Raw genomic sequence first — 21,032 nt, 5'->3', positions numbered from 1 at the left:
TAATAAATATCGAATGAGAGTTTGCGGAGTTGTTAGAATTTGTTCTCTGTTCATTTCTTTTTCACCCTGTTATTTTTTAACATTGTAAACGAATCAGAATAAATTTTATTTATTTTTGTGTTTTAAAAATGTTTTTAAAAAAACTTAAAATTTAAAATTTTTTGTTTTAAATTAATATTTTTTTATGAATTTAAATTATTTTAATGTATTGATATTAAAAATAATTTTTAAAAATAAAAAAATATTATTTTAATATATTTTCAAAAATTATCGCACTCCAACATGGCGGTGCTGATTCCACAAATTGGTCAGATGAGATGAGATTTCATTTGACTCGAGGAGGATGGCCGGTATCATGAAAACAGAAAATTAGCACGTCGGAAAATTCACAACACAGCTTGATTAGGCACAATTGCTTATGATCATACTGAAGAGAAACTAATACAAACAACAATGGCCAAAACCTGAGAGGACGAGTTCCACTATTTTTCCTTCCCATCTTCGTACAAAGAAGCAAGAATTTGCTTGAGTGTCCTATTGTAGGCCAAGGGGCACTCCAATTCCACCAAGTGACCTGCCCTCTCTATGCAGTGCACCGTTGCTTTGCCTTCTAGTAGCCTGTGATCACAGTTTCAAGTACCGTAACATTACTAATGATGAACAACATAAAAGCTCATTAAATCTATTTATTTAATCGGTAATATTCATATAATTATTAATTGGGGTAGATGCAATTCTTCCTCAAAAGTTGGTGTGTTCTACGGTATCCTTTGTGAGTTTTCACCGAATCTAATTTACGATTTGGTAATATCATTACTGAATGAATACAATATCCAATTAGACGTACTCTTTCAAGTTGCGAACTTCTTCCTTGTCGAAAATGATGTCATCTACTCCCCACAAGAGATATATCCTCTGCGACTGGAATAAAAAGTAAAGAAAAGATTTATCGTGCTAGTTAGACCTTTGAGGCAGAATGGAATAAATAAACAGCGAATGGCTGCAGAGTTTTGTTTCTTTTCTTCACCTTGACAACAATCAACTTTGATACTCATTTGAACAAGTGAAAGTATGCGACCAATAACCATGCCATTGGTTACAAGTCAAATCCCATTAATCTTGGACTCGTAAGTCGAGTGATTCATAACAATCTTAAATGTTATTTCCTTTCTGACCTGTGTAAAACGAGGGACAGTGAAATCCTTGTCCTTCACAATTGACGCCTCTAAAAGTTCATGCCTTTCCTTCTTGTGGTCGAAATACAAGGCCTGCCACCAATGTCAAGAATTTATTACGTACGGTCAAAAATCAATTCCGAAAGTTTAAATATGACTTCCATTAATGATATCTAGAATTCTACTTCTCAACTAAAGATCCCCGTTTGATGGAGAACTACTATATTCATGAATTGTTCATCTCGATTATTAAGTCAAATCTAGAACTGCTTTGCCAATATATGGTTGCTTGCTAAGATAGAAGGATTTGATAGGTAGCATGGATGTCTGGGTACTTGTATTGAAATCGAGATAATGAACTGAATTTCTCTCTTTTTACTTAACCTTTAACCATTGTCTATTACATTGTTTATATAGACTAGTATGGAAACAGAATAAACAGAATAAGCAACGGTTAATTAACAGAATAACAGACTCCTATAACAGCTTTAACTAACTCTAACAGCTTTAACAAACTCTAACTTCTTCACTGTTGCTTGCTGAAGAAGTTAACTAAAGATTGCAGGATTGCTTGTGACTGTTACTTGCTGGAGATTTGCACTGCTGTATTCATTGTTGAAGCTGCTGATGTGGAGAAGACAGAGAGGACAGAACTGCACTGCTGGCTTCATTGTGGACGTGAATAAGATTGAGCTGTATACAATTCAATACTCCCCCTCAAGATGAGACGCATAAAAGGATCAAGGAGAATAAATGTTATGAAGGCTCATCTTGGACAACAAAGGATAAAAGTGAGAGAAGCCAAGAGCCTTAGTAAATATATCCGCGAGCTGGTGTTTGGAGGAAACATGAAAAGTGCGCAGAATGCCTAACTGAATCTTCTCGCGAACCACATGACAATCAATGTCAATGTGTTTTGTACGCTCATGATAGACAGGGTTAGCTGCAATGTGAAGAGCAGCTTTACTGTCACAATACAGAAGAGTAGTTTGAGGTGGAACCTGTAGGTCTTGAAGAAGATTGCGAAGCCACACAACCTCACAACAAGTGGATGCCATTGCTCTGTACTCAGCCTCAGCAGAAGACCTGGATACAGTGGTTTGTTTCTTGGATTTCCAAGAAATCAAAGAATTGTCAAGGAAGACACAGTATCCTGTTACTGATCTTCTGGAATCAACACAACCTGCCCAGTCAGAATCACAGAATGCCTTCATTTGTAAACTAGAAATAACTGGAAAGAACAACCCTTGAGCTGGAGATGCTTTAATGTAGCGCAGGACTCTAGTTGCTGCAGTTAAATGAGGAACTCTAGGCTTGTCCATAAATTGACTTAAGACTTGCACTGCAAATGAAATGTCAGGTCTGCTGATAGTGAGATAAAGTAACCGCCCAACAAGCCGTCTGTAGGCAGTAGGATCATCTAAGATTTGTCCAGAATCTTTAGAGAATTTCACATTAGGTTCCATTGGAAATTGTACTGGTTTTGAAGCCAACATACCAGTATCTTCAAGAACTTCCAAGGCATATTTTCTTTGACAGACAGAGATGCCAAGCTCACTGCGAGCGATTTCCAAACCAAGGAAATATTTCAACTGACCAAGGTCTTTTAGCTTAAATCTATCATTAAGCAGTTGGATAAATTTTGAAACCTCGGCTGAATTATCGCTGGCAACAATTATATCATCAACATAAACCAATAATGCGATGAATGAACCCCCCAAAGCTCTTGTAAATAAGGTGTAATCAGCTTTGGACTGGATGAATCCAAACTCGAGCAGGGCAGAAGAAAATTTAGCAAACCATTGCCTAGAAGCTTGCTTTAAGCCATAAATGGACTTGTGTAACTTGCATACTTTGGACTCCCCCTGTTTGGCAAAGCCAGGAGGCAAAGACATGTAGACTTCTTCATCTAATTGGCCATGAAGAAAAGCATTGTTCACATCCAATTGATGAAGATCCCACTTCTTTACTGCGGCAACTGCTAAAAGGGTTCTTACAGTGGTGAGCTTAGCCACAGGAGAAAAAGTCTCGTAGTAATCCAATCCCTCGCACTGATTGTATCCCTTGCATGCTAATTCTAAACAAGTAGGAAGGATTGATTAGACTGGGAGATTCGGAGTCATGATATGTGTACAAACACCATGAATCGAGGAGAAAATTAAAATTAAAAATGGGATAGTTTAGCTAACGAAGCTTACCTCCAAAATGTCTCTGTAGACAAAATCAGGTATCCATGGCAGCTTGTAGAAAGCAACTTCTAGCAGTTTCTTCACGCCCTCGACAGTTTCAGGAATCAAATAATCTGCCCACGATGAGAAGCCAATTCTTTGCAGGCCAGCACAAGCGATGGACTCAGTCAAGGCCATAGCTGAACAAGTTATCACCATTGAATCAACCAAATTAGGGAACATCTCAGCCATCTTGAAACCAACAATCCCTCCATAGCTCAATCCAACCAAGGTGCACTTCTCGACGCGAAGCTTCCTTAGACCCTTAGCCATGCATTCTGCTTGAAAAGCCGGTGACCGTTCAGTTTTATCGGTGATTGAATCTCCAAAGAAGAGGAGATCGGGAACATAAACTGCGTATTTCTTGGCCAAAGCTAGCACCTGAAATTGCCATGTCAAAATCCCATCACAACCAAAACCATGAAGAAACACCACTGCAGGTTTATTCGTGGTAGTGGTTTCACTCGGGATCCAGAAATGGATGACTGTCCCTGGCTCGATCTCTACTGCTCGGGGTGTGACCCCAGCTAGCTTCATTAAGCCTTGCAACAAGGGCTTGTACAATGACAAAGTGTTCACCATCTCTCCTCCTCTAGAAAGGTAGGCTCTTCCAAGCCTTGTATGAATGATAACTACAGGACTGGTGTTACTTGTTTTCATTGAATGACATGTCGCTGCTCTGTGATAGTATATTGCTGCCATTCATGAATGACAATTTATGATGGGTTTTAAGTTAGTTGTAAAATTACTTTTTAAAAGTTATTTAATTTTTTTTTTTGTATTTGTTTATCATTAATAAAATTAGTTAAGAAAAGTATTTTTAAGTCTAAAAAAAATTTAGTTTAGTTTTTAGAAAAATATTTTCTTTTTACGATATTGCTTTTTTATTCTTGAATGAGACTTTCATTTCCATTTTATTTTGTGATTTTCTATCTTTTAAATATAAAAACAATTATTATACAAAGAGTTATAAAGAGAAAAATAAGTTTCCTCTGGAAGGATAAAATCATAATTTAGTAATTAAGAATGAAGAATGAAGAACATGTCATGCAATGAAACAATTGATAAAATTAAATGGAACAATATTATGATATTTATACATTTTGTGGCAAAACTAAAAATTATTGCTTTTGGGATATTTTGATCTTTTCATGATGGTTGACTTGGCATTGCCGAGCTAATTGAGACAAATTAGTCTTCACATATTTTTTGTACTGCACTTAAAAGCAAAATAGCGTATGACAATCACTTGAGGATATTTTTGGTATTTTATATTTAATTGCATACTGAATTATAGAATTTACCTCTGGAACCCAAAAAAATATTAATTTTTTGGGTAATTATGTAATTGAGAAAACAGTTGTTACATCTGGATACAATATATTATTTAAATAATTAATCTAGAGACGCGCTGGGGGTCCAAAAAATTTGTGGTGGTGTGTGTGGCTAATTACGTGGCTAAAAGATAGCTTTCAAGGCAGTGATGGTATCCTCTCGACGATCCCTCCCTGATCATGCGGCGCGTGTGTTTTTGCATATTTGGATAGCTGTGAACCAGTGTTTATTTTTTTTTCTCATCTTAGGAAAGCGTTTCGTTCCTTTAAAAAATTCAATGCATCCCTTTAGTTAGTTTTCTCATCAGATTTCATCATTAGTTTCTAATTTATTTTATTTAAAATAATTTATAAAAAAATTGTTTTTAATTTAATCCCCATGTGAATATTTTTATCTTTTAAATTTAGTTCTTAAAAAATTCACTCTGTTAGCTTTTTTTTCTTCCAGATTTGGTTTCTTTTTTTTTTAGTATTTTTTATATTTGAAATAATTTATAAAATTAGATTTTTTTTCAATTTTACCATTTGAGTTTTTTCATGTGTTTAATTTAATTTCTCTTTATTTTATTTAAAATGGTTTATATAATTTATTTTATTTTTCGATTTCATTATTATTGAGTTTTTTTTCCTATCAATTTTTTTAACTTTAAAAGTTATTTTAATTTGATTTTATTTTATAGTTTAATCTTTTAATATTAAATTTGTTAGATATTGAACTCGAATTTAAAGTTTAACAGATTATGAGTTTGAAATATGAATTCAGGTTCAATCTCTAATTTTTTTTATAAAATAAAATAATATGGTTTTTGTTAAAAAAAATAATCAATTAGATCATTGAGTCAATTGAATTTTTTTTAGGCTTTACTTTTCACTAAAAAATATATTAAATTAATTTTTTATTTTTTAAAATTTAATAATCATACTAAGACATCAAAATAATTTTTAAAAATTAAATCATTTGAAAAGCATGCCATGCTGCTAAAACAAATTTCCCCGGAGGACAACTTAAGGAATTCAACATTTGTGACCTAATAGTTGAAATACGATGTAAAAATTTTCTGTCAGCAAGAGCTGCTGCATAATTTGATCAAGACCGGCCGTGATTTAACCACCGCAGTCAGAAACACGCATGTGAATGTATTTCATAGTGTGATAGCTTTTATAATTATAATTTTAAAAAAATTATTTTATAATAAAAGTTAGTTTGGTAAAATATAATATATTATAAAAAGTAATGATTTTCTTTAAATGTAATTATATTGTGCCATTGAATAATATTAAATATTATTTTTTCAAATAAAATATAATATCCGACAAATTTTGTTGGATTATTTTTACTAGAGTAAACCCGGTCTAATATGTTTAAGTTTGAGATATACCCGGTTCGGTCCATGAACAATGAAGATACACCCCATGCAGCAAGAGAAGAAGAAGGGGATGAAGAAGGGAAAGAGCAGGGTACCTTTATGGTGGTTCTGGAAAGTTTTGAGTTCTCTTCTTGCTAAAGCAAAATAATAATTATTGAAGGACACCGAACAGGTGGTGCATCACTGTACGAAAACGTGAGAAAAATTTGTTTAAGAGGTCTTTAAAACGTGAAAAAAAAAACCGTAACTAAGGTGGGTTGAGGTTTTTTAAAGTTTTTTAATTTAAAAATATATTAAAATAATATTTTTTTAAATATTTTTTTGTTATTAATATATTAAAATGATCTAAAATAATAAAATATTAATGTTTTAAAAAATATTATGTGAGATGCAATTCTAAATAAACACCTGAAATTACCATGTCAAAATCCCATCATAACCAAAACCATGAAGAAACACCACTGCAGGTTTTTTCGTGGTAGTGGTTTCACTCGGGACCTGGAAATGGATGACTGTCCCTGGCTCAATCTCTACTGCTCGGGGTCTGACCCATATATGATGTTCTATTGCACAAGAAAAATAAGGGTGATTATTTTCGGTTCAGTTCGGTTTTTATAAAAAAAAAATAACTGAACCAAAATTTTTAATTTTTTAAAAAAAATTAAAACCAGTTCAAACCGACCGGTTTAGGTTCGGTTTGGTTTTTTAGGACAGAAATCGGTTCAAACTGGCTTGACTCGATTTTTTCAGTTTGGCTCGGTTTTAGCTCGGTTTTTTCGGTTTCAAGCTTATAAAACTGAAACCGAACCGGTCTGTTTTTTCAAAATTTTAATCAGTTTTTTTTCACGGTTCGGTTTTTTCGGTTATTTTTTTCTGGTTTTCTCGGTTTAATCGATTTTCAATTTTTTTACTCACCACTAAAAAAATCAAGTCCATCACTTGGAGAATAGTGTGATAAAAACCCAACACCTTCAAAACATTTCTTTTTAGTAGGGTTTAGGGACCCTCAAATGATAAAGTTAATGACTTTTTAGTAATAAATCGCAATAAATGAGAAAATAAGCTTTAAATTCCAAAAATAAAAGTGTTTGTTGTTGGTTTTTATATGATAAATGCTATGAGAATTAAAGTATAAATAATTAAAGAATATAAATTGTGAATCTGAGGCTTGAATGATTCATAAGATATTTATAACTCATAAATCTTTTTTTTTTGTGTTGTGGGGGAGTTAAAAAGTCATTTTACCATTATAAATACATTAATGAGAGATAAATATCTTTTGTAGAAATATTAATAGTATAAAAATATGATAGGCTTTTAAGAGATTTTTTATACATCTAGAAGTGTAGGAAAAATAAGATCTAAGATGTATTTCGTCAGCAAGGACTGACTTCTTCCTCTTGAATGAGTCTATGAGAACTAAATTTTTTTTTTAGGTTGAATCCATGAGGTTTGGCATCTTCTTTAAGCTAAACTCATAGAAATTAAGTTTACATGTATTACATATACTGCCGGAAACCTTGAGTTTTTAGGTTTTAAATAATTTTTTAGACTTGTTAAATTTAGTTCCAAAACATATAAAAGTTATCTTCCAGTACACTATGAGAAGAACAGTAGTCCGCAAAATTTCTAACTAGAAAAACGCAGAAACTTACAAAAGGATTTGTTCCTTTCAGGAATTTTTTTTATTATTATTGTCTATACCTCATTCACAGTAAAAATTTCTCATCATCTACCCTTGTCATTTTCAATTTCTTCTGAAATAGCATCACTGGTTAAAGAAATTGTAAAAGCTGACACGTCAAGGTGCTATTGTGACAGATTAGTCTTCACATGGCCTGCTGCTAGTGACTCGTGAGCAAATCAAAAACCTGTTTCGTATTCCTTTCAAAAGTTTTGGATTTGATTGTAAACTTGCAAAGTGGGGCATCATCAAGATTGATTTAATTTGTTTTCAAGCATCACCCCTTGTTATAAAATGAATGTTCTGTTCCTATAAATTGATGTGAGTACCATCCTGGACTTACTTCTTTCAAGAATTGCAATCAAGTGGTCGCAACTGTGATTAACTGTGGAATTTGTTAGTTTTTGAAGGAAAGCATTCCAACTTTCCTGGTCAATCTAGAATAATAGGCTCACTGTCTCAAACACAGATTGAAGAAACCTGCCGAGCTTTCTGTATTTCCCACTTGGAAAGGATGTTAATTGTTTAACCAATATTAATCTCCAGTATTTTGGATATCAGACCACCGTGTACGTTAATAAAGGGAAGCCAAGATTCTGCAATGTATAGGAATACTTGTCATAGAAAAACTATCAATCAATCAAGCTAGGGAAGTTCACTAGTTATTGCGCATGAGACATGCATTGATCCGTTTCACTCCAAGATAGTGAAATGTGTAAGAAAACAGCATCAAACACAAAGAAATGCTTCCATGAATCATCACTTTTCAGAAACAGCTAGGAAAGTTCGTAGTTGTAAGTGTTACCTAATTTGTAAAATTGTAGTTCAAGTTTCAAGCATAGTTCTGTGCTGCAGATCTATGAATTAGACGCACCGAAGACTTTCATAGATCATTGACACTGTGGAATCCTGATAGATAACGAAAGGGAAAACTATATCAAAACTCATCGGTGCTGGGAAAACACACTGCGATTTCATCCAGTTCAAAGCCAAAAACCAAACAGCCTGAGAAAGTCTGGTAACACTACTTAACAAGGGGGAAAATGATAAATTCAAAAAGATAATTGAGGAGAATTAAAGTACACGTATTTGGAATTGCAATTTTCTGTTTTAAGGAAAATAGGGGGGCATGAAACAAGCAAAAAAAAAAAAACACTTAAGAAGCAACCGATACTAGGATGAAACTAAATTTCATTCTGTATTAGAGATCATGTCTTCACGAGCAGTGGCAGAGCCAAATGAGGGGCAATTGCCTCCTTAATCTAAAAAATAAAAAAAAATAACTGAAAAAATTAAACTATATATAAAAAAAAATTAATCCAAATTAGTTTTTTATTTTGAAAGTATTTTTATATTAATTTTATTTGATATGAGTTAATACATGTATTTCAAATTAATTTTTCTATATAATAAATATTTATATAATATATAATATATAATATCAAGTATTTATTAATAGCTTGCCTCTTTATTTAAAAAATCCTGGCTCCGTTACTGTTCACTGGTGGCACAGAATTCGCATCCAAAACGTCAAGCTTGCTATGCAATGTTCGGAAGACTCGAACTGCGTGGTGGCAATAAGAATTGCACAGAAAGTGAGGTTTGAAAGCAAGTATCAGGAGACCATGAGCAAATGAAGCTCCCTGTATGTTCCCTCAACCTTGTTTTCTTATGGTTATGCTTGAGAAACTAGAAATGAGATCGACGGAATGGAATTGTATGTATAAATCTTGTTGCAAGCTACAATTCTTCTGAATATGGGTCTTGAATTCTAAGAAAAAAGGAGGATGAAAAAAAACTAGAAAAACAAGTTCATTTAAAGTTAGGATTTTATATGCCTTTAAATCAAACCAAACACTACATAATGTTTTGACTACATTCAGAACAAAATCCATCAAAGCATTGAAGTACAAGAACACTAGAAAAGACGAAGTACAAGAACACTAGAAAAGACTCCATAATGTTATGACTACATTCCTCACACATGACCTGACCCAATAAATTAACAAAAAGAAGAAAAAATAGTAGAGTGATTCCCTTGTCTGTCTATCAAGGTAACTCCTCCAAATTAAGAATCTATAACCAAGTTGTTGGCAAGCTACATGACTATCTGCACTGGATACCTGTCAATGCAATCCTGCCATGGATTATTAGAAGATGGCTTAATATGCCTCAGAGCCTCCCAAATTGCACTGTTGCACTTGAAACCACTGCCAAAAGCAATCTGCCAAATACGGTCCCCCCTCCGTACTCTTTCCTTTGCCTCAGTGTAAGCCAACTCGTACCAAATTGAGCTTGACGAAGTGTTACCAAAGCGATGAAGAGTCATCCTGGAAGCTTCAACATGAATAGGCAAAAGCTGCAGATTCTTCTCAAGCTCATCAATCACGGCTCTACCCCCGGCATGAATACAGAAATGATCGAACGCAAGCTTAAAATCAGGGATGTACGGCTTCACTTTTGCATTGAACAATTTCTTAGCAACTAAAGTTGAAAAGAACAAAAGTTGCTCACTGATGGGAAGAACCAAAGGACCCAAGGTTGTGATATTAGTCTTAAGTGCACCACCAGCAATTGCCATGAGCTCTTTTGACAAAGAAACCCCTGTCTTCCCAGCATCATCCTGCTCCTGATAGACACACTTGAACGCCTTGTCATCAGCTCCTTTATGAGTTCTAACCACATGAACAAGCTTATACTTGGCTCTTCTCTTATCTTTAGCTTTATTTGACAACAAAACAGCAGAACCTCCGACTCTAAACAAGCAATTCGGTATCAACATTGACTTCTTGTTCCCAAAATACCAATTCTGTGTAATGTTCTCAGTACTTACAACAACAGCATAAGTATTCCTATGAACTTGCAACATATCTTTAGCAAGGTCAACAGCAATAACCCCAGCACTACACCCCATTCCCCCAAGATTAAAAGATCTAATATTCCCTCTCAATTTATACTTGTTAACAATCATTGCAGATAACGAGGGTGTAGGATTAAACAAACTACAATTCACAACAAGAATACCAATATCTTTAGGCTTGATATTAGTATTTGCAAATAAAACATCCAGTGCACCAAACATCACCTGCTGTGCCTCTTCTCTAGCTGCTGCCATTGACGGTCTTGGTGGAATATAATGCATAGCTTCAGGGACATAAGTTTCTTCACCAAGACCTGATCTTTCCAGAATCTTCCTTTGAAATTCCAACGAAGAATCATCAAAATCACCAGTCAGACTTGAATGCTCCATGAATTGCTCAAATTTGACTTGTAAGTTTGATGGAGGCTTGTAACAAGCATAATCAACAAGAAAAAGGGATCTGGGCCTGGTCATAATATAAACCGTGACTCCAAAAACAAGAAAAGCAGAACAAATAATGACACTAACAAGATTATACTGAAGATGAAGCCAAAGTTGGTGAATGTCATTTGGGTTCAATTGAAAAGCTTGAAAAATAACAAAAGCCATTAAAGGAACCAAACAAAGAGTCAACAAATGAGTTATCAAATAATGATAACCGAGCTTGACATGCTTAAGATTCACACTATGCAAGAAATCTGGCAATCTTCTTGATTGTCGGATCTGGACTCCATTGGTAGTGGTGGATTCGGATTCCCGTTGGTTGTTCATATTGTCTTCTCTAAGCTTTCAAGATAGGTTCTTTTGGGTTTCTTGAATGGTGAAAATAAGACTAAAAAACAGAGCAAGTGACTATTATGGTGTGTAAGAAATGAATGTCCGTTTACAATACGGATCTGGAGAAGCAATAAAGAAAAAGAAATGAAGGTTGTTAGGTAACGATGTAACTGCTAAACGGCCCAGACCCAGTAACAATTATTAAAGACTGCGTAGATTTTGACTTGATAATTGCTGATGATGATGCATGAAATCTGTATTTTGATTTCCTGAATCTGTTTTTTTTTTCTTTTTTCTTTTTTCTTTCCCCCCCACTCTCTTATCTGTCATGATTTTGGTCAATTGGGAGAAAAAGAGGGGGGGCAAGTTCAAAGATGGTGCCTTTTTACAGAGTTGACTTTGGCAGATGATGTGAAAATGAAGAAACAAAAGGCATTCTTCTTTTTCTTTCGAGTTAGAAGTAGTCAAATTTAATTTCATATAAAAAAGTTATTATTTATTATTATTAGTTAATTATTATTAAAAAAATTAAAAAAGGTTTTTTTATTTTGCATTACCTCAAATAATATTATTCTTGCAATAGTTTATTCTATATTTTTATATTTTTTAATTTTATTCTTCAATGTATTAGGAATTATGTTTTATTATTTATTATGATTTATTTTTCATGAGATCATCTTAATCTCATGACTCGTGTTATGAATTTGATGAGTTAACTCGGTTAAATCAAGTTTTTTTTTTTTGAATTGTTGATTTTTTAAAATTTTATCATTTAATACTGGGTGGATTAATAATCAAGTTTCATGACTTGTTTCGGTTTAAGTTCTATAGGGTTATATGTCATAACGCGAGTTTTGCGGGTTAATCCAAGTAGACTCGTGTTATTTTATTATGTTCTTTTTCTATATTTTTTTTTCAATTTCACCATTAAACTATAGTTTGATTAGGAATTGAGCTACATAATTTGTTTTAATTTACTTTTTGTAAGGTTATCTCGGTCTAATGGATTGGTGATGTGAGCTTGGTAGGTTACTAGCGGACTCAAGTCATTTTTTAATTTATTTTCTATGAGATTATCACGGTCTCATAACCTGTGCCGTGAGTTTGGCGAGTTAACTCATGTTGACTCAGATTATTTTATTTGTATCATTTTTGTAATTAATGTTTTTTTAAATTTTATTATTCAATATTGTGTTGATTAATAATTATGCTTCATATTTATTTCAACTTACTTTCTATAAGATTATTCTGGTCTTATGAAACAAATTATGAGTTTAACAAATTAACTTTTTATCTTATTTTTTTATCTTTAAATATTGGGTTGATTGAAAATTAAACTTCGTAGTTTATTTCGATTTGTTTTATATTGGGTTATCGTGGTCTTATGACCCGGGTAACAGATTTGCTTTGTTAATCCTGTTCGATCCAATATATTTACGTCTCAATATTTTTTTTCTTAAAAATATATTTTGAATTTTTTAAGTCAAACTATGTTTTTATTAGTTGTCTAGATTACATGTAAACATGTCAAGTGAATCGGGTTACATCGGGTCAATCATCATATAGTTTAATCTTTTTACTAAAAAATAGTTAAAATATTTTGTTTTTCAATGATTAAATATTTTTTTTCTACATTAAAAAAATGATTCAATCTGTTGCATAACACGATGAATAAACTAATTATACTAAATATAAATAATGAATTGTAATTAAACTGACATTGATACCCTTCCTCTTCAAGAAATTTATGAGTTCAAATCCTTTTTCTTTAATCAAAAGCTACATGTATTATTACAAATATTATTCAATGTAATAATTCTATAAATCACCCATATTCAAGTATATCACTTATACATTGTTACATATATATTAAATAGTAGCACACGTATACACAACCAAACAATTAGCGCAGAAGAAATCCCAAGAACGAGGATTTGCTGCCTGCATTGTAAGCAATTATTGAACTGTTCTGTTACAATTTTAGGGCATGGAGAATGGAGACTCAATCAAACCATGAAAGGTCAAACTATAGCACCGTTGTTTTCCGTATTTTTCTATAAATGAAATCCACGTGTTATGATTTCCATTCACGATCACGCCTCCCCGTTTTTGAGATTTATCAAAACGTTGACTGCCATCCAAAAATGACCGGAGTAATTGTTATATAAAATAAAGATATTGTACTGTAATGAATATTAGTAGGTGTTCTAATGGGAAAAATTTTAAATAAAAAAATTAAGATACATGCAAGCTACATCATATTAATAAAAAAAATATTAAACTGGTTTTTTTTCATACAAAATTAGTTTGTTGAAAATCGCTTGCGGTAAAAATTAGTTTTTTCCATAGTTTCAAACAAAAAAAAAAATTTAAAAAGTATACATTTGATTCTTGAAGATATTATTCTAATTAATCTATATTTTTTCTTTGTTTTTAACAAATGAAAATTTTTTTCAAAATTAAAAAATATTAAATTTAAATAATTTTTTGATATGTTTAACTTTGTGTGATATTTTTTTAGAGCGTAAGTTTATTCAACTAGTTTCACTTGTATTTATATTTTTATTGATTTAAATAAACATGTCTAATAAACACAATCAGATAAATATGTAATTTTATAGGATTAAATATCTTGATCTACACGTATTTCTTAATTTTTCTAATGTTTTAGTTATTTTTAATGATTTATTTTTGTTTATTTACATGAATGAGTATTAATTTATTTAATTAGATTTTTGCATATGCATTTTAATTTATATTTTGAATTTTTTATGTAAAAAATTAAAATAACCTATATAGCTGATCTTTATACTAAAAAAAAATTAAAATGTTATATATATAGTGTATTATATAAAATGTGGTCGTTTTTATCTCTGAACTAATATAAGACCTTTTGAATGGGGAGACTCAGCCCAAACAAACATCTGGAAGAGCGCAAGCCCAATCAATCCTTCACCTTTTTTGTACGATAATGTTTGAGCTGGGCTGGAACCAAATTTAATTACCAGGGGCCTGAATTATACAGCGCCTTGAACTGCTCGTCATACGTCGTTAGTCGTTACAGTTATCTTTATCCGTTGGTGTTGATTTTTTTAAAATTATTTTATTTTAAAATATATTAAAATAATATATATATATATATATATATATATATATATATATATATATTTAACATCATTAAATTAAAATAATTTAAAAATACATAAAAATTTAATTTAAAACAAAAAAAATAATTTTTTTCAAAAGCATTTTTAAAATACAAAAAACAAAAAAAACATATTCTAAACGGCCAACAACGAATATAATGATTTTTTATCTTTATTTATCTAAAACCTGGGAAGCTAGGAGATATTATCTGTATATGATGCTATAAGCTTTGATTTGTCAGAAAACAAAGGCACTCGATTGTGAACTCTGTTGTTTTTACGAACATAGGGAGAAAATCGTGTACTGTACAGTATTTCTATGATGAAAAAGGTTTTTATTTATTTATTATTATTATTATGAAAGGTTTTAAGGTAGCAGAGATTGAGTGCGTGCGTGAAGTAAAAGCGAGATTTTTTGAAAATTATAAAAAGCGAGTTTTTATAAACTATAAAAAACCAGCATTGACGGTTTAGACCTGACTTCGAGCGGCGGCTGCATTTGCACCGAAGTTTTTGAAAGTGAAAAACTTTCCATGGATCCTGCCCACAATTTGATGATGGTGGCATGTTTTAGGAGGATCAGTTTGATGAGTTCATTCATGCATCTATGGAAGAGCACAGGGAACATATCAAGAACTTTAATTCCCACTTTTATTTTCAACGATTGATTGCTAATTGCCGACTCACAATTTTCTTCTTCGTTTTTTTTTTTTTTTTTATTTACGTGGGGTGTCCGGGCCGGCTTGCCCGCACCACGACTATTCCCCACGGCTCATTGGACATCCTGCAAGTCCAGGGGCAGGTTAGGCACCGCGGGGGTGACAGGCGTGCACATAGAGGGTCGAACCCGGGACGGGAACGGAACAAGTCACACGATTGACCACAGCAGCTAGACGCTCAAATGCTCTTCGTTTTCTTCTTCGTTTTCTAATTGTACAAGTTTTGGTATCATAAAGTGTAATGGAATGAGTGTGGTTTTGCTAAGTGTCTGATGCTCGTCTTTTAAATCCACACCGCAGGATGCATTTCACTGGCAAGTTTCCTGTCTGGTTTTGTGGCCGTTGGGTCCGTTGGTCCGCGTTTAAATTGCCATGCTCTCAGTACTCTGGGCCTTGGTGTACTTTTACATGTTTCTTTCTCCTTGATTCCATTCATCAAGTCAAGTTTGAATGCGAACATTAAGAATTACTCTAAAAAAAAATGAGTTTTTTTTTTTGAAAGGTTCTATTATTCATTTTCTGATATATTATTGTGGATGTACAATACAAAATTTTATGTTTTTTTAATTTGATTCTCAATTGTTTTTTGATGATTTAGTCCTAATTGAAGACCAATTGATTTGATTCCTTATAAAAAATATGAGATTAAACGAAGAAAGATCGAAATGAAATAGGTGTCAAACATGGGTGCCGTGTTATAAGTTTCGCAAAAGATGCACTTTGATCCTTGTACTTTTAAATCTCACAAATTACACAATTTCAATATCTCAATATTTTTTCAATTTAATTTTGGTACAAAATTTTATTTTTTTAGTCCTTGGTTGAAAGAGGACAGAGAAAGATCCCCGGATTCCAACGGAAAAGAGAGAAAAGTGTTCTTGATACCAATTTAAACCACCAAACTATCAAATAGTTTCATTTGACGAGGGGAGTTCAAATGATTACATTTTTTTACTTTTAAAGTCGTGCAAAAATATATCTGAACTTGGTTTGATTTTGATTTTTGAGGTGGTTTTTTGATACCATAAATAAGTTTATCATGATTTCTACGATGTTTTACAGGTATTTGGGGTCAAAAGCAGATTGAAAATGGATTTTTAGGTAAAAAAAGTTAAGCCCTAATTTTTCAGCCACCAACGTAGTTGGAATCTAGATAAATCAGACGACGTGTCATTTGTTTTTTTTCCAAAATAATTTGAAATGGACAACAAGTTGCCAAAAAAAAAAAAATTAAGGGTATAATCACGGGCTGGCCTGGATTGCTAGGCTCATTAGTGCCTGGCCTTTACTTCTTCTTTTTTTCTATTAAATTTCTTTCTATTTTTTTTAAATTAATGATTTGTTTTATAGTTTTTTCTCTAAATTTTTTTAATTTATATTTAAATTAGTTCCCTTTTTTTTTTGTTTGAAAAGTCATTTTTAAATAATAATTAATTTTTTAATTATACATTTAAATTTAAAAAGTTTTTATTATAATTCTAGACAGAGTAATGTGACGACATCTCAACATGATCAACGGTCAGGCAATTCACCGGGCTTCTCATGAAGAGAAGATAGAGGACCTTCACATTTAATCTGGCAAACCACCAACCAAAGAAATAAATAGCCGTGTGCAAGCTCGCCGATCAGCTTTCCAACACGTTTCTTACACAAATCGCCCATCCAATAGCCATTTCTTTGGCTCTCAACATTCTTACGGGCTTCACTTTACAAGTACCAGGTATAGGCACTGGAATGGGACTCTGCAATAAATGGAACTTCTTTCCGGCAATACTACGCCTGGCCTAGCTCCATTTTTCTGTAGCGGGGCTGGTTCTCTCTGTTTGTCAGTCTCCCGTTAATAAGCAAAACATGTGCCAGCTCGAATTTGAAGCCACCTTCAGATGGTTTTCTATTGGGCATGAAGCGAGGAACTGAACATGGGGTCACCTCTAATCCAGTCTGAACTTCATGGCTTTTTTATCTTGTCAAAATTGATCCAAAACCATATATTATTGCCCAAATGGCTCATCACAATTAGTATAGTCACTTCCAAGGCCTAACCCACTAGGTCCATGAATCTATTGGCACCATCAAGCTAAAAATAACTTCCTGAACCATTAATAAGTTATTCTATGATAGAATTGTAAGTCGGTCGTATACATACATACATACATACGTACGTATGTACGTGTATATATATATATATATTTTTTGGATTCGAGGAAACCCCACCTCTCGGAAAGCGTACTTTGTGGGTTCAGGTGAGTGAATAAAACCCCGGCTAAAGTGTTCACGAGAACTTAATTTGTTTATCGCGTCTTGTTTTAAGATTTGAACTCAAGTGACATGATAATGTTGGAAATAAAATCCATTTACTAACCGGACAACGTTTCCTAGTTTACACTGCAGCCAAATTGATTTCATATTCTTTTCATTTTTTTGGTTTTCCGTCACAGGGAAAGTAAAGTACTTCGAAATTTGGGGATGGAACTTGGCATGTGACTTTTAGATATTTGACGGTGATTGTTTTTTTAAATGTGTTTTATTTAAAAATATATGAAAATAATATTATTTATTTTAAAACATATTTTTAATATTAATATATTAAAGTGATTTAAAAATATAAAAAAATTAATTTAAAATAAAAAATATATATTTTTAAATATTTTTAAATAGAAAAACAAACGAATTTTTAGATTCCAACACGAATATATCTCAAAGAACCATCTCAACCCAATAACTTAAACTATTAGGTGAGGTCTCAAGATATGATTTATATTATTCTCTAATACACCCCTTGAACTGAAAATTTTTTAGGCTTTAAACTTGTACAATTTAGTACTTAATTTTTATTAAATAAATATAGATGATAAGATTTGAACTCGAAATTGTTTGGTTATTAAAACTCTGATATCATATTAAAAAATTATTTTAATTTAATAATTTAAATTATTTGATGAGGTTAAAGATATTATTTATATTATTATAGATATAATATCCCCTGTAGGGCACATGCATCTCGTACACTGAGAAAGTTGTTCAACGAACCAACCTAACATCAAACCTTGATATTGCTCATCCTTGTCCGAAGATAGCAAACAGTCCTACCATTAACCTTCTAAAGTCTTAGGTTAGGCCTAAAAATATGGCAAATCATCTTCGAGACTTGGCTTAGAATTATTTCTTGAAGCAGTAAAATCAAATCTAGAACTTATTTGGCATTATATGAATAAAAACAGCAAGTGCGGCATATATTGAGCACATAGTTGCCTTATTTTTATCAAGCCTGGCTGTATAGGACTGCTTTTTGCAAGATTAAATTAATAGTTAATTAATCATGTTCGCAATGCTTAATAACAATGGTACTGTATAAGTAGAAATTAAGATCCAGAGTTTCTTCTTCCCAAAAAAAGAAAGATCCAGACTTTAATGAGCCAATACGGCGATTGCCTTAAAATAATTTGTCGCTAATAAGGGTACACATCGATCCTTGCAGCAATTTATGATCGTTTCTTCTTGTTCTCCATTTGATTAACTATCCCAGCAGGCATCGGATTCCTAGTCTAGCTAACATGCCATAATCTACATCATGTTGATTTTTCTATACTTCGACCAGGCAGCAGTATCCGATATCAATCTGGATAAGTTCTGCAAATATACCAAGTACAATACCACGCTGAAAATCATGAATATATACTAGAGGTAGTCCTGCCAAGACATTTTTTTATATATATTCCACAAAATCAGCATTTTTTTTAATTATTATTTTTGGTCTTTTCAACTTCTAATGCCCTTGACATGTCTCTCCGTTATCTATTAAAGAATTAAGCTGTTTTTTTAATTGCTATGGGCTAGGTAATATCAAAACATGAAAAGATGCAAAGCATTTTTTAAAGTAGGTAAATTTACCGCCTCTTCATTTGCTACCCTCTTCTCTATGTGCTCCAGGCCTCTTAACACGACAAGTCCATAGCTCTCATTCTCGTATTATCTTTATTTTATTGGTTGGTTTTATATTGAGTCCTCCAATTATGCAAGAATTAGAGTTAGGGCCATTAGATCCTGTATTCAGTTAATTTAGATCTCAATCTTTCGTCCATATAGTTAACTCCATGTTGCGTTATAGTACAAGAAGAGTAAATGCAAGCACTGATCATGAAAAAACACTGATCACAGTAATAACACAGAATAAATATATTTCATTGCTTGGAAACTTGGGAGCATCGGAAAGGGATTAGAATCATAAAAAGATTCAGGATGCCTTCCTTGATACATTAATTATGTGCTGTTTATATTAGCAGCACGACAAGAACATAAAATAGATGAGAACTAGAATAATATATAAAAGAAAGGGAAAAAGAATACAAGAGTAGAATCACTGATTTTGATCCTTCAATCAAAACCAGTTTTTCAAGTTAACTAATATATGACAAATAGAGCTAGCTCATGAGTGAGGCCCTGATGGGAAAAGGAGCAGCATAAAGCGGTGAATCTTTATTGCTGCTGATCATACATGAAGTGCACAGAGCTAGCTCACTACTGGAGCTTCATATTTTTCATCCTGCATGTCGGGGGAAAAAAAGATCAACATATTTGTCATCAGTTATTATTATTATTATTCATTTTTTAATTCTTTTGCTTCTCTTTTTTGTTGGTTCAGAAATTATGTTTTGCTGTGGCTGAAACTCCTGAAAGAGAAATACCACTAAACTGCAACTTCTTAAGTTTAAAAGCTATATATTTATTTGCTTGTTAAATTCATAATTTAGCTGTCAAGATCACTATTCATTGAAGCCACGTGAAAAGCACTTGTGGGGTCAAAAAAAAAAGGAAATTAAAAAATTAATCTGCAATTATTTTCCACAATACGTAACTTATTATTTTCTTATAGGACTAAACTCTCTGCGTGTAATTTGGACCATTTAAAGTCAGTACTCTTCATGAGGGCATATTCTTGTTGATGGGAGCTTGGATTTTAGTTTGGATTGTAGATGGCTAGATGCACAGTTTTTTCCATTTGAGAGTCAATATGTGGCTCTCAAGAAATAAATAAACTAAACAATCCCGTCTGTAAAGCACGCCACAGAAAAAGAGTTGGGAAAATCCATGTAAAGTTACAGAGTTAGACAGTAGCAGTGACTCCATGACACCCAACTTGATTAGATTTAGCTACCTTTAATTGTGGCATGATATGGTTAGCTATAAAGTCAAGTCTTGTAAGTGACCATATAGTTAGGTAGCTAAATATGCATGTGTGACTGTGATTTTATCTTGGTTATTATTTAGGTGAAGGAGTGAGACTTATAACTGCTATACCTCTTGCGTGGCCATTTGCCCCGGTAGTCCTGTAATTAGGGAAGGGAACATGGCCCGACTCAATATGCTTCACATCCTCCACAAGCAGTTCATAGTGCCTTTTCACTTCTTCTGCGGTTTTTCCACCGACCGCCCTGGCTACATTGTACCAGCGATCGGGCGTGTCTCTGTCATACACAGCCAAAGCCCTTTCAAAGGCTTTGTTCTGCTGAACAGTCCACGATCCCGAACCGCGAGAGGACATTGAGCTTGATGCCATTTGTTTGAATGGTGTTTTTCTGTGAGAAATTCGCTAGACAAGTAAATAAAGAGAGAAAGAAACTATGGAAGGTTGGTGTATGGTTATGGAGAGGCTTGCTGCGAGGGCAAAGGATGATTGATGAGAAGGGTGGTGAAGGTAAAGATAAGATATTTCAAGTCAAGGAGAAGATATGTGCAATAGAG

The 21,032-nt window shown here is 32.8% G+C and overlaps 3 protein-coding genes across 3 annotated transcripts; all 3 read right to left on the bottom strand.

Moving 5' to 3' along the window:
* Positions 1–353: 353 nt before the first annotated feature.
* Positions 354–4,078, bottom strand: LOC133679160 (uncharacterized). The gene is made up of 4 exons (XM_062101667.1): positions 3,374–4,078; positions 1,176–1,268; positions 848–921; positions 354–618 (listed from the first exon to the last, which is right to left on the bottom strand). The coding sequence occupies exons 1-4, from the start codon at positions 4,061–4,063 to the stop codon at positions 483–485; spliced, it is 993 nt and encodes a 330-aa protein (XP_061957651.1). The 5' UTR covers positions 4,064–4,078; the 3' UTR covers positions 354–482.
* A 5,521-nt stretch (positions 4,079–9,599) lies between these two features.
* Positions 9,600–11,795, bottom strand: LOC133679291 (3-ketoacyl-CoA synthase 4-like). The gene has a single exon (XM_062101834.1). It carries the CDS (start codon positions 11,417–11,419, stop codon positions 9,887–9,889), a length of 1,533 nt encoding a protein of 510 aa, XP_061957818.1. The 5' UTR covers positions 11,420–11,795; the 3' UTR covers positions 9,600–9,886.
* Positions 11,796–19,451: 7,656 nt separating this feature from the next.
* On the bottom strand, positions 19,452–21,032 carry LOC133679744 (protein RADIALIS-like 2). The gene is made up of 2 exons (XM_062102431.1): positions 20,589–21,032; positions 19,452–19,833 (listed from the first exon to the last, which is right to left on the bottom strand). Exons 1-2 carry the CDS (start codon positions 20,845–20,847, stop codon positions 19,829–19,831), a joined length of 264 nt encoding a protein of 87 aa, XP_061958415.1. The 5' UTR covers positions 20,848–21,032; the 3' UTR covers positions 19,452–19,828.

Source organism: Populus nigra, chromosome 19, assembly GCF_951802175.1.
Source record: "Populus nigra chromosome 19, ddPopNigr1.1, whole genome shotgun sequence".
NCBI lineage: Eukaryota > Viridiplantae > Streptophyta > Magnoliopsida > Malpighiales > Salicaceae > Populus > Populus nigra.
The sequence above is the reverse complement of the archived record's forward strand: the minus strand, read 5'-3'. Positions and strand labels throughout refer to the sequence as shown.